At 42.8% G+C, this 14,163-nt stretch overlaps 1 protein-coding gene across 7 annotated transcripts in view; it reads left to right on the top strand.

The window, feature by feature from the left end:
- The first annotated feature begins 726 nt into the window (after positions 1-726).
- Positions 727-14,163, top strand: part of LOC103469358 (alpha-2,8-sialyltransferase 8F-like) — a 21,037-nt gene continuing 7,600 nt past the window's right edge. Inside the window, exons 1-8 of one of the 7 annotated variants that reach the window (XM_008416982.2) lie at positions 727-869; positions 942-1,061; positions 2,029-2,064; positions 4,236-4,298; positions 4,389-4,454; positions 5,277-5,324; positions 5,424-5,498; positions 5,784-5,928. In XM_008416982.2, the coding sequence (XP_008415204.1) occupies positions 976-1,061; positions 2,029-2,064; positions 4,236-4,298; positions 4,389-4,454; positions 5,277-5,324; positions 5,424-5,498; positions 5,784-5,928 (519 nt within the window). In that variant the 5' untranslated portion in view covers positions 727-869; positions 942-975. The other 6 variants (XM_008416981.2, XM_008416979.2, XM_008416983.2 and 3 more) reach the window with 6 other exon arrangements.

Here is a 14,163-nt window from a genome sequence, read left to right as displayed (position 1 = left end):
TCCTAGGATCATTGGGACACTCAAACCCCTCCACCACGATAAGGTGGCAGCCCAAGGAGAGGACTATGGACTATATTTATTATCAAATATAAAAAAATCACTTCAAGATTTCAAACATTTCCTGGCGTAGTTTTATTTTTCTACTATCATAGTTGTTCAACTTCATTATTTTAACCAAGTAATTCTGTATACAGAATTCAATTAAATATGTTTTTTCCTGTGATATTTGTAACACCTTTCAACAGTGGTCTGTAACTAATAAGTTGTCATCAGTTCGAACCTGATTATTAAAATTACCTTTTAGTTTTAATTGCAATATATTTTGGTCCTTTTTTTTTTTTTACAGCTGCACACCATTTTGTTCTATTACTGCCAGTTTTATAATGTCGAAAATTTGTGTTGGTTTTAGTTGTTCAGTTTATTACATTTCTTTCAAAATCGGTCAAGTAATACGCAATTTCACTGACAAGATCTGCATACAACTAAAACCGAAATATTTTTAATTTTACCTGGAACTGTTGCAAGGGTCGTTTAATTTCTGCTGTTTTTGTCTTGTTGCCGCTCTTGTTCCGGTTGCGAATAGGTAGACTCTGGTTGCAATATGGCGGAAAGATGTCAAATTTGCTGGTTGTGATTGGCTGTTTTTCATCGAATTGAACGTAGTATTTGCAATGCCTGTCTGTGATTGGCTGGTGGTGTGGTTCGTTTACATACAACTCACGTTGCGCAAGCGCGGACAGAGCCGAAGTGAGCGGCAAGAGAACCGAGCAAGCTCGTAGACGGAACCGACCAACCGAACGACCAGAGAGATAGATCCGAGCGGGATGCCAGACAGTTTGTCAGTTTGACAGTTTCACCACTGAGCGAATGTGTGTGAGATTTAAATACACACAACTGTAAGATCAACAACAATCTTACAGATCAAATTGTTGATCTTACAGATTGATCCCGCCATAAGAAGCAGGACAAGAAGGTATGCAACGGCCGCTTTTAAGGGCTTCGTCTTTCCTCCTTTTGGGTATCGTCCTGACTACTTTTATCAACTATATACTTCACAATAAGTAAGTTTCTCTTTATTTATTAAGTAGTGCGGACATACTTTGTTGATTCTTTTTGAGCTTTTATTAGGTGTAAGGGTCGGTTTTCCTGCACGGTCTTGCTACTGGAATATGAGGAGCAGTCAGATAAAATATATTTTTTTTAAAGTAGGCTAATCTGTTATATTTTGTGTCCATTGCCACACAGGCGCCATTGCTGTGCATTTAGACAGGAATATCAGGGAAGAATCTGAAAAAGGGACACTGTTTGGCTATCAGTTGCCAACAGTCACATTTAACAGGTCAGGAAAAGGTTTTATTAAAAAGAAAATCAATAAAGTGGGAAACAGGTCAGCGCTTGGGTTGTTTGGAGCTGTTGTCTGTCGTTACTATAGCAACGGGTCTGCGTTTGTGGAATGAATCCGATTTTATCGTTGTCATTTTCCCTTTGTTGTGCACCGCAGCCGTTGTAATTTCTAGAAGTTTAATAAACGACAAAAACTGGACCAATGTCAAGGTTTCAATTAGGAAATTTGCGAAGACATTTAAACGGGGCCTGCCAAAGTGTGCCCGTCGGTTGGAGCCCATGCGTTTTGATGCTATAAATTAGCATCAATGCTAGAGTAAGCTACAGTTTGGGGGATTTATTTTACTATCATAATAATTATTAATATTTGATTATTAGTAGTAACCAGTCTGCTCCCCATATGTGGAACTCAGTCTTGCCAGACATTTTTAATATTGACTCTGTCTTCTTTTAGAATGCACTTGTTTAAGACATCCTACTTTCTCTAATTTTATTGCATTGAGTATTGAATATTGCATTGAGTATTGAATATTGCACCCAGTGTGTAAGGCATGTGTAGGAAAACTACCACCAAACTGTGGTAAAATAAAAGATATGAAAAATAAAAGGCCTATATGAGAAGTAAAGGAATTCCTACCTGCCTATCTACTGTTCTTTAAAAACCTTCTTTTTCTGGTTTCACAGCAAGGAGCAGTCTTTTAGCTCTTGTCAAGATGACAGGTGAGTTTAAGCTGCAGCATTCCTGACTTTTGCCTTTAATTTGGTGTCGCTGTCTTTGTTTTTGCCCTAACAAATCAAGTCATTTATGGCATATTCCTATTCATTACTGAGTATCTGCATGCGTTGATATGCAACAGACAGAAAATGAATGAAATGCTTGAGAAGGACTCACAATCCTAGGCTAAAAACAAAGAACAGTACAAAGAAATCAGGTAAATTTTTTATTAAAAGCCTCAAACTAGAAAATGAAACATTTAGCCTAATGTTTGCTATGTAGACATGTCTTATACTCAGAGATGGCATTTGTGAAAGTCTTTTGTTATTTTTACTACAGCTTTATCAACTTTTTCATGAATTAATTACTCATAATATTAAACCTGTAGGCCATTTAAAATAATGCTAATGTAATCACTATCACTTAAGTTTCAAGTTCAAATTAAAAAGGCACAGAGATAAAAAGATAAAAACAAGAGAGAACAACCAGTCAAAAACACCCAGTCAGGAGGAGGGTCTTAGCACTGCCAATCAACCTCATGTTCATGCTTCTAAATATGCTAATGGTAGGGAAGCAATTTAATGTTCCAGGGATACTGGGGTAGAGCAGCGCCTATATGAGAATGATTGACAGCGCTAAGACCCTCTTTCCCGCTCTGATTGGTTGTCTGGCAGAGCAGAATATTTGTTCAGATGACAGCAGGTTCACAGGGAGAAGGCATAGGAGCACATTTTTTTTAGAGATTTGTGTTATATTTTCAGGACATAGTGATAATTTTAATGAACTAAAACAAAATAATTTTAATAAACGTTACATACTGCAGCTTTACGTAGAGGGCAGCAGACAGTCATGCTGAAGATCCTAAGGGGCTATTATACTGAACTGACTGGACATACAAATTCATTGACTTTTAAAGTTATACATTTACATATTTTTCCTTTCAAATATTTATTTTTATTTGAATTATTTTTTTTTTTTAGCAATTTTTCACTTTTTAATTGCCAATTCTATTACTCAAGGCAATACATTTTAATGTCAACATACAATGACAATAAAGTTCTTTGTCTTTCGGACTGACTATGGTCTGCCTATCTATATAGCCAGGTAGCTGACTATATAGTTACTGGGCTCAGCCTTAAGTGCAATTTTTCATTTTTAGTTTGTATATGTTTAATTTGTGTTTTTTTTCTATCCCTATTGATTTTTAAACAACATTTCTGTATGGTAAATAGTCTGTCTTCAGTTTTCAATTATGTAGATTTTTGGAAAAGCGGTCTGACTCAGTTTCACAAATCCAATATTCCTATTTCTAATAACTGTACAGTATTTTGTTATTCTTTTCTATTCTGTCCTGGAGCCGTGTACATGTTTATATGTGTGTGTCCTAAAGTAGACAAGGAAATATCAGAATACATTCAACTCTAAACTTTAAAAACGGCAGAAAATTTGGGGGATTTACGACCATTTCAGTGTGGATTTTATACATGAGAATCAAAGATATTTGCACTGTAATTAGAATAAAACAGTGGAAGATCCTGATATGTCAGATACTAAAAAAGAAATGCATTGTAATCATAATGAGGGGGATGAATATGTTCGGACCTACAATTTTTTGATAAAATTTACTTCAGATACTGCTAGTAAAATGGAAAAGATAATGTCTCACCAAAGTGTTAAAAATTATATCAGCCTCAATAAATATGCTGGAATAAATATGATCAATCTCAAATTTTTTAACATCTGAAATTGAAAGTGAAGCATAAGCTGGACATTTAACTAAAGGAAGGAGAGAAAAATAGAATTAAGATATGTTTGTCTTACTGACAGGAAAATGAATGTTAATCAAGTTCTAGTTCATTTGTGGGGCTCTGCTAGTTATTTAGCAGCTATTTTAAATTTGATTGCATCATAGCTTGAAAGGTTTTCCTATTCTGGAAAATCATCAATACATACAACAGATTTTCACAATATTAACAAAACATTGAAATAATAAAAAGAAAAACACAATACTTTTAACTGCATGAAGGAAAAACTTAAAGGAATTCAGGTCAGAGCAACAAACTTTACTTTGCATTTTACTCATTTTTTGAAAGTTTCTGTAAAAACGCAGCTAAAACTCAGTTCCTGCTTTCAAGTCTAAGTGACATTTTTACCGAACATTTTTTCTGTTTATCAGTGACTGGGATCTTATCAGCATACAACCTCAGGACAATATCACTGATTCGTGTAAAAAAAGCAGGTGAGAGTAAACTGCTTCCACTTCCATGTCATTAAAAGTCAACCCAAAATTATATTGTACTTTGTATCTGGATGTACATTTTTGTCTCAGGGAGAAAAACAATAAACTAACAGAAGTTTGTTCTCCAGTATGGAAAAATGATATTCAAATAATCAAGTAAGTGTCCTATCAAAGATGTTAAATAATTTTTTTTTGATTTTTAGAAAAATACATTATAGTAAATCCTTATGTGATTGCAGCATTATTTTATTTAAATTTTTTTAGATTACAACCACAGGCTTCAATGTATTATATTCAGGTTGAACTGACTGAGACCACATTCCAAAATCAGATGTTAAATGCTGAAGGATTCCTCAAGATAGAAGAAGCAAATATACTATAGAAAGTGTGTGTCTGTAGAGAAAGACTGGATCTAAAGTTAGAGCTATGTGTTTTGGAATACCAATGTTCACAGTTCCTTGTTCTCCAGATGGATTGAAATAAATCCCCCTGTATTCAGATTGTTCTGTCAGTTTTCTCTACAAAATTTTCACATAAGCATTCTTTACACTGCATCTGCCTCTCCCGAACAACCCAGCAACACTGGCTTTCTGGGAACACAAGAACAGTACTCACAAATTTGTGTATACATTATTTTATCTTCTGCACAGAACCCTTTCCGTTCTCTGCAGCAGGGTTCTGCAACTCTCATGGGTCAAGTGTCCTGCAACGTTTGGATGCCTAAATCAAAACTGAATGTCAAGAAGTTTCATAAAGTTCTGGTTCATTTGAACCATTCATTTGATTCAGATATTCCAGTGACATTTATTCATCTTCATTTCTGCTACTGTCTCTTGATGCACTGAAAAAAATGACACTGCTTTGAAACCCAGCAGTGTCATTTAGAGTCATTTAACCGACAAACCAACCAATGATGAAGCTGTGTTAAGTAATTTACCATCTTTATTTTACAGTTTGTATCTTTTTTTTGTATCACAGCAACAAGAAACATCAGAAAAACAATCCCCAGACTTGTCAAGACTGCAGGTGAGTTCAAGCTGCTCCATTTCTGCCTTTTGCCTTTAATTTGGTGACAAAAATGCTTGCAGACATTACTGAGTATCTGTATGTGTTGATGTGTAACAGGGTGAAAATAGAAGAAATGCTTACGATTTACTCAAAACCGTGGGTTAAAAACAAAGAAAAGCATGAAGAAATGAGGTAAATTTAGCATTAAAAGCTTCAAGCTTCAAATTAGAAAATGAAAGGATGAAACCCAACACGCGTCCCGCAATGTGTGTTGGGTTTCAGCCCAGATGGTGGAGACTTGCGCTGTTGTTCGTCACTCTCCGTGTGGAGTATGTTAACAAAATGAGCATCCACCTAAAACAAACAATGCACAAATTACAAAAAGAAAAAAAAGGAAATTAAATTTCCCTTTTTGTACAATAAAAATGTCTAGATAAAGCTAAATGCTGAGGATGTTATGATCTTGTGATTTCCGAGGACTTGGCTCAGCCGTAAGTGCAGGGGTCTGGAGAACGCCATCATAACCCAGAAAAACACTCCACTGGGATCAATAATTGTCTACGATGCTGAGAAGAGGCATAATGTCAAAGTGAACTCACAAATCTTTGACACATTTGTCAAAGTAAGTTGTGTTTTATTTAGAATTACTCTTTGATCGTCCTTTATTATTACATCAATGTTTAAGAATTTGATTTTGTGATTTTTTAAAAATTTTTTTTGGCTTGATTTAGATTTTTTTAATCGTTGGTTCCTCTTCAGACTTGTTAGGAGAATCAAGGGAGTCGGTACATGCTCATATTTAGTATGTGTTAAATAGAAACTCTGTGTGCATGCCGGAGTGGGAACAGATAAGTGGCCTGTTCATTATCTGCTGCATGTCATTTCATAGTTGGCTTTTCCAAACCACAGAGTCACACCCAGGGGCGCGGTATAGTGGGGAAAAGTGATAACAATTCTAGGGGCCCTGACCATCAGGGAGCCCTGCACAATTTAATTATTTAATTTTTGTTCATAGAAATAAAATAAAAAAATCAGGGCCCTGTCTATTACAAAATGAATCATATTGTATTTTCAAAGATTTATTTTTAGCAAATTTAATGTTCCCACTCCCAGACCAAAAAACACACATCCATATTTGCCCATATTTGCTTGGAGCGCTTCAGAGTGACGCTCTTAGCAGTAGTCAGTGGGAGACACGAGCGATTGTGGCAGTTACTATGCTGCTAAGAAAAGTTATAAAATCAGGGTTTCAAAAAAAGAGAGAGAAAAAGGCAAGAGTGTTAATTTTTTCTCCAAGAGAGGTGGGTAGACTGTGTGAGATTATCAACCATTTAGCATAATTAGCTTAGCTACAGACTAATGTTTGCCTCCTTTTGTGGAGGCAAAAACAGGAGGAGGAGGAGGCATTTAATGAATTAAGGAAAAAAATTACCAACATATTCATATATTTAACTTGTCCCTGTACCTTTTACCACTTCACAACAGATGAGTCAGTCAGCAGCAGGTCTAACCACCGTCCCTCCTGGCCTGTTCTCTCCTGAGTGAAATTAAAGCTGCAGTATTTTCACATATTTTTTAAAACTGTCATGAGGTTGTGACAGTATGGTATGAGAGGTAATCTGTGAAAAATCTATTTCCTCTGCCTTCTCCCAATGCTTGAAACAACCAGTCAGTGGCAAGAGAGTTTTAGTGCTGTCAATCACAATCTCATGTGATGCTGCTCATCCTTCCTCCCCCTCGATTTGTGTCGTTGTTACGACCTGACTCGGCCAGGGGAAAGGGAAGTAACATTAAAGAAACTGTCGAGAAAAGTCGAGCTCATCCCACTTCCCCATGCTGGAGATTTTAGTTTAATAGTAATAATAAATAAATTTACCTTAAAATTAATTACACAGGTGACATCAAGACCCAACAGTAGAGTCAGACGGTAATAAAATGAATCTGGTTGTGTGTGTTGTTATTGTGTCCTGCAAACTTTGCTTTAATTCTACTTTTTTCTATTTAATCATAAAAAATCATAGTCAGGCAGAAAGAGAGTCATGAAACAGGAAGAGCTGGTTTCCTTAATAAAAAGGAAGTTTCTATCTTGCATCAGTCTAAAAATAATTCAGACCATTCCTTATTTTAAAGCATTAAAGGTTTTTAAAGAATAAAATCTAAAAATTTTGAGAGATTGGATAAAACCCAGAGTAAAATACTTAAAATAATGACTTATAATTATGCCAATAATTAATATTGGTTTAACCAGTGGTTGATGTTGGTTTGATTATAAGAATATTTACACTTACTCTTACACTTGTGGAAGTACTTAAAGGTGAAACAAGTGACTGTAACATGGTATCAGATAATTAGAATAATGGATATTCTTGGTTTCTTGTCAGAAGTGTCTGTAATAACTCACATTATGATTATAATAAGAGTAACTAATAAGTTATGGTTATTATAACATTATAAATGAATATTAAATCAAAGAAACATGAAGCCCTTGGACATGYAGGCGTACGACCCACCCGTAAGGAGCTGGAGGAGCATGAACTTTGGATCCCGGTGAAACAAGTTCAACGCGTGCTACGGGGCTGCGAAGTGTGTGGACAATACAACGCAGGCCGCCAAGGGCAGCGGTTGGAGGGGTTGACCATCAAAAGCACGATCCCCTGGGGCTCAGTCTGCATGGATGTMGCAGGCCCCCTGGGGATAACGGGAAGAAAAGGTGAGAAGTACCTTTTAGTGCTGGTGGACTCAATGTCGGGATTTGTAACTGTGAAAGCGGCCAGGAAGGCGAACGGCAACAGTGTTGTCGGCATGCTGGAGCAAGTGTGCAGCKCCCTGGGAATCCCAAAGGAGCTRCGTACGGACAATGGGACTCATTTCCGTAATGCACAGGTTGACCAATGGTGCCAGAAGTATGGAGTGATAAGGGTTTATTCACCCCCTTACACCCCTCAAGCCAACGGAGTGGTAGAACGGACCATTGGGTTAGTCAAGAGCTGGATAGCTAAAAATGCTAACGACAGCAGCTGGAGCACCGTGGCGATGGAAATAGGGCAGGCCCTGAACGACAGGAGCAGAATCGAGAGGCCCGCCCCATCCATGGAGCTTAACCAACGACCGTTCACCACGAGAGAAACGGGGCGGGGCTCCAGCGATAAAAAGGAGAAGCCGGCGCCCAAAGTGCCATTCAGAGTGGGACAGCGGGTGTGGATCAARGCAAGAGAACAACCTGTGAACGCAGCAGTGAAACCAAAGTTTGAAGCAACAGATACCGTTAAGCAAATACTGGACAGGAATACAGTGTTGCTGGAGAAACGGGGGATCCAAGGAGTGGAACAGCTCAAGCCAGTTCCTGACTAGAGAGAAATAGAAGCCGGTGAAATGGCCAGTGMATCATGTATYGTTCCACCCTATCTCGGACTGGCCACCGTGARAGGGGTGGTTGTAATTAGGAGAACAACTTCAGGRATCTGGGCAGGACGAGCCCTGAAGAAATTGGATTGGGCCAAAAATGGAATCCTGTCAGACAAACCTGAAATGCTAAAGTGGAGTAGTGCTAAAGACCGTTGCCCAGTATGCTTAACAGTTCTCCAACTTCCCCTTATTTGGGAGGGACCGGGCCGCGACAAACCCTGGTGGCAGGAGTCAACGGCAGATGGGTTGCGAGACCTTCCCGTCTCCCCGGTTTCAGTTATGAGCGTTACGTTCTGTGGAAATTGCCGAGTAGGTTATCTGCCTCGGATCCTGTTGATAAATCAGTGGGGATGGCGGGAAGAAGAACCAAGAAGGTGCCACTGCCGGTGGGACGGAGAAGAAATGACCTACTGTACGACCTGCGATGAACAAATCCGAAGAGACGACGTGACTGCAGCGGGACAGGCCGACGGCTGACAGGTGAGAAGATACTACAGCTCCCTACGATTCTTCCAACCGTGCCTAGGGGCCCAACCTACCTATGGGAGCCCCATACCATCGGTTCATTGGTTTCGGGGACCTTCGGCTCCCCCTAACTCCCAGGAGGGACCCTCGTTCAGAGAGGACTGGATTTGGAGAAAAGAAGAAGGACCACATGACTTTCTCTGGGAGTCTGTCCATGCCGCCTGGTCCTATGATCCCGCACGAGCACACCTGTCGTTCCCACCAGTGAATACCACGCACTCCCCAGTAATTTTCCAAGTGCTACGGCCCCAGACGGGTCCCAACCTTGTGGGAGGGTTGAGTCTGCTCCCAGACGACACCATAGCACAAGCGGTAAACGGGGGCTGGACGGGCCCCTGGGAGCTGACTACCTGGGCACATCTGATCTTAGAGGTCATCAATGACTGCACCATCCCGATAGTGGATTTGCCGGACGTACCAAGAGAGGGTGAGGTACGGACGTCAGATCTGTACTATTGCACCACTGAGCTGGATGGGTGGGGCAGCAACGCAGCAAGACCCAAGGAGAAGTCGGCCCTGTTCCGTGTGACAGCAGAATACACATTTCGTGACGGGGTCCTGCAAGTCCCAGGAGGCGTGGCCCACAGGGTGAGGACGCCTTCTGATCCTGACACCACCCGTCCGGTCCAGCTGTCGGTGCAGATGCTCACAATCCCTTATAAAGGAGTCTATTCGGTGGGAGCAACAGTAACAGTGGTGGCCGATGATAAAGTCTACCCTACCGTGTCCTACACTGAACCGGAGAAGCCAAAGAGAAAGTCCAGAACCTGCACCTGGCGGTCGCTCTCCTCCACTTTCGCACGGAAGAAGAAAAGTCAGAACTAATGGATACACCGGAAGAAGGGGGTCAGGTCGTCAAGTCTAAAGATCAGCGAAAAGATAGATACCGTAATGGGAAGAGATATTTTATGAGCAAATTATTTAAAGTGGGCACGGAAGTCTGGTCTGGGCTCTCGGAGAAAGGGCCCTTTTTGAAGCTCCCGAATAGTTCCATCTTGTTGGACACACCTCGAGAGGACTTTACCGTGCCCTACCCGCTCTCTGAGGCCTATTTCCTTAGCCACCTCATCTATATTCGACCCGCAGATTTACAGGAGGCGAAGGAAGTGCGGGGAAGCGAGGAGGCAACGCCACGGCCGTGGCATGATTCGTATTACTTTCTCCCTTTGGAATTCCCGATTTGGAGGGGGAAAATGTCGCCAGAGGCAGTAAGTCATGCGGGGGGTACTCCAACCTGCCAACAACGGCTTCCGTGGATCTTTAATACAGTGTACCTGACCCTAAGAGGGAAGGACATACGGATTCGATGGGGACCCCATTATCTGGAGCCTCTGCAAGGTCAGTACTGTGAGATATCAGTGAATGACCTGGTCATTTGGACTACATCACCAGGTATGACCAGAACAGTGGTGAAAATGGAGGTAGACCCCGATGACTACATTTTCAACAACACCAGACTGTTCATGGGTCCGTGCCAGAACCGTGCAAACGGAAATTGAGCCTTGGTTGAACGACTCATTTCCCTGGACTGGCATAGCCAAAGACCAAGTATACTTCATAGGAGATTTCCCAGAGGGAGCTGTTCGCTCCCCTGCTGGGTTGAAAGGACCATACTTTGCTGACATGCGCACACAACCACTTCCAACTCCAGATGATCTCCTAAATGCCCCTAAGGACCAGTTTGCACAGATTGATGAGTGTGTAGCCCGAAGCATTTTTGATAGCCTTAACGACACAGAATGGGTAAAGACAATGTCCTCCCCGCGATGTGACCTTTGGCAAACCAGTAACACCTTTCACTCTGCATGGAAATATCACTGCCCCAGTCCTGAAACCTTCAAAACAGCTAAGCTCGTCCTCCGGGCCTGGTACGAGGACTACCATCGTGCCTGGGATTGGGAATGGTGGGGACTCCAACAAGAAGAACTGCAAGCTTGGGTTCTGCCTTGCCTCAATGAGTCCCACAATTACTGGATTAAATACCAGTACATTGCTACTGTCTACTCTAAGGATCGTGTGATTTGGCCAGGCATCTTTTGGAGACCTGACAGCTTCATCCTTCCAAGGCCCTGGCGCATGACTTGCAATACTAATAAGACTCAATGCACCATTGGACTAGCGAGAAGACCCTGCCAAACAGTCCGAGGTTGGGAAGATTACTGCAAGGAACACTATGCGGATGAGTATGACACCCATGCATCTGACGTAGTTTGGCGAAAGATTGCAGGAACATGGTGGAGAGCAATTGTGAGGGCCAAAACCTGCACTGATGCAATTTTGGGATACCAGCTCCAAAAGCGCAAGAAGATTCTAGATCTCCCTGTTCCTGCCACCCCCGACACTCTCATAGCCATCGCAGAAGGTCATGCATTCCGGAAGAGTCTATGTGACGGCGACGTGGATCCCGGGTTTGACTGGGTAGGCCCTAACCTTCTCTATTCGAACCTCACCTGCAACAGCTCCAAGGAGGTGTGGCAGAGATGTGGGACAGGAGAGCAACAGCATGCTTGTTACTGGTACGAGACCTTGGGTTCTACGCTGACCACCACCGTTTTGGATGTAGTGGAAGAGGTTGGTAACGTGGTTGGTGGGGGCCTCAGTATTATCGAGCATTGGTTGTTAAACGCTCTAAGCATGTTGTGGCCATATTTGCTGGGCCTCCTGGGCGTAGCCGTTGCCATGATCCTAGGAGTGGTTGTCTTGAAGGCGTGGCTAAAAATGCTTTGCAATCGCAAGAGGAGGGACTATCGGCCCCTCCCCCCAGAGGAGGAGCCTGGTTCAGCATAAAAGAGGGCTGTCGGGTGTTGACGAGCCATTCACCGATCTTCACCACTGCAATCAAGACCGGACCTGAACCAGGGAACAACAAAGGACGACATGGCATCTAATTCCTCAACCAATTCCTCCCTTCCCATCCAAGTGAGTACCACTGAGCAGCTCGGATTCATCCTGGCCTAGTTTGTCTACTGCCATACCGGGTCCTGGTCCACCGGGCAACTCCTAAGGGTGCTTGTCTCATTCCAAGGGCTCATAAAGGTCATCCTGCGCCCCATCTTTTTGAGGCGATGGGATCTCGCTCCCTCCCTTTTTGCCTGCTACCTAATGGGTAGGACCCGCATCAACTGGCGACGAGGCATGGTGGCATGCTTTTGGCTTTCCATCGACACCGTGGCCCTACTGATGGAATTAATCCTCGGAGGAACCCACGCTACCCGGGCAGCACCACTCAAGATCCTTGCCGCTATTGTTGAAGGCTTACTGGTCGTGTCCATCCTCATTTACCTTGCCTACCAAGCTCTCTCCATTAAGGGCAAGGGCAAACGTCGTTGGCTTCATAAGTGGGTGGCCCTAGCCCTTTGGGCTGCAGGGTGGGGAGTTTTTGTAATCCTGTATTGGTTGAAGAAGTCTTCCCCGCTACCTATTGTTGTGTGGCTTATGACCCACGGGGCGATATTTCACGACCCAACCACGATGCCAATTCCCGCGTCCCCAGTGTATGAGGATGCTCCCCCTATCATTAATTCCCCATGGCTCGCGGCCCAATCGGGCACACCAGCGTAAACCAACCTGGATCCCTGCTCCTGCTTTTGCTCATTTAGCTTCTTTTTATCCAATTATGAATGTTGATTAATCGATACCTGCTAATCATGAAAGTTACCTGGGTTGCTGTTTCTCCTAGGCTCCRACTTGCTGTGTGGGATGCGGAATGTCCGTAGAATCCTTGGGATTCATGTGGGTAGCATCGTCTACCCGATGGTGTAACGCTTGCGTGCACCTTGATAAYGTTACGGCGATCCTCTGCCTCAACGAGCGACAGGACCTGCCGTACATCTCTGCTTCCACATCTCGATTCCTGGAACAAGTACACAAGGTCGTGTGGACCTCTGCATTGGGTCAAGGCGACGAAACGCTCCGAACATCGTCCCTGGGGGATGGCCGGATAATACCCATAGTCCAGAAGCTGTGGGAGAATCAGATTACTCGCCAATGCCTACCCACTCTGCACCTTTTAGATGGCAGAGTGGTGGCGGTGGGTGACCCACTTCCGCCTGTTTGTCCGGCGTCTCCTGACATGTTCATCGACGTCGGGTGCCAAACCAGCATTGCAACTCACGTACAGAGTACTCAAACTGAGCTTCTCCGTTCATCTCAGCAAGCGTGCCAGACCGACGACATACCCTTCCCATCACCCCAGGAACAAAGTAGCAACGTCAGCTCCTCCGTCGCCTGCATCTGCCAGGCGCAGTCTCTTTCGTTTGCTATGGACTTCGAGAACCTGCTGAAGGAGTTCGAGGAAAGTTGCAGCTTTCCAGCGGCCCCGCCGCAGGATTTGGTGGCCGAAGTGCGCTCTCCGACCTCACCACCTCACTTGGAGCGCATCGACCCCTTTGGGCCGTCCAGCTCGGCTGCAGATGATGGGCTTGACACCGACATCTGGTCTTCTCCACCTTCTCACCTAACGGAATACGAGATTGTGGACACTTGGACGCCATCATCTTCTCCGGTGACTTGCTACGAAAGAGACATTCTGACCCTCCATGGTGGTGATGCATTGGACTTTTGGTAGTCAAAATTACGCTTTCTGCGAAGCACCGCCCGATCTCACGGAGGGGGTGTCATGAAACCTGGTATAAGCATGTGAGATCTGTCCAGGTACACGCAGAAAACGGAATAAAAGCCTGAGAAATAACAGTAAACCTTGTATAATGATTTAATGATGATTATGGTTTGTAACAGGTTTAAAATAATAATACACATGCCAATGAAGGAATGCCTGTAATGTATAATCAAGTATATGTTCTGTACTTTTAATCAGCTGACTGTTATAATGCATTATGGGAATTGAGGTTTGAACAACTTGATTGTTGTATAATAATCATTGATTATTAAAGCTTAAGGATGATGAGTGAGGAAGAAACATACGGAA

The sequence above is a fragment of the Poecilia reticulata genome, linkage group LG8 (genome assembly GCF_000633615.1).
Source record: "Poecilia reticulata strain Guanapo linkage group LG8, Guppy_female_1.0+MT, whole genome shotgun sequence".
Taxonomy (NCBI): Eukaryota; Metazoa; Chordata; class Actinopteri; order Cyprinodontiformes; family Poeciliidae; genus Poecilia; species Poecilia reticulata.
The sequence above is the reverse complement of the archived record's forward strand: the minus strand, read 5'-3'. Positions and strand labels throughout refer to the sequence as shown.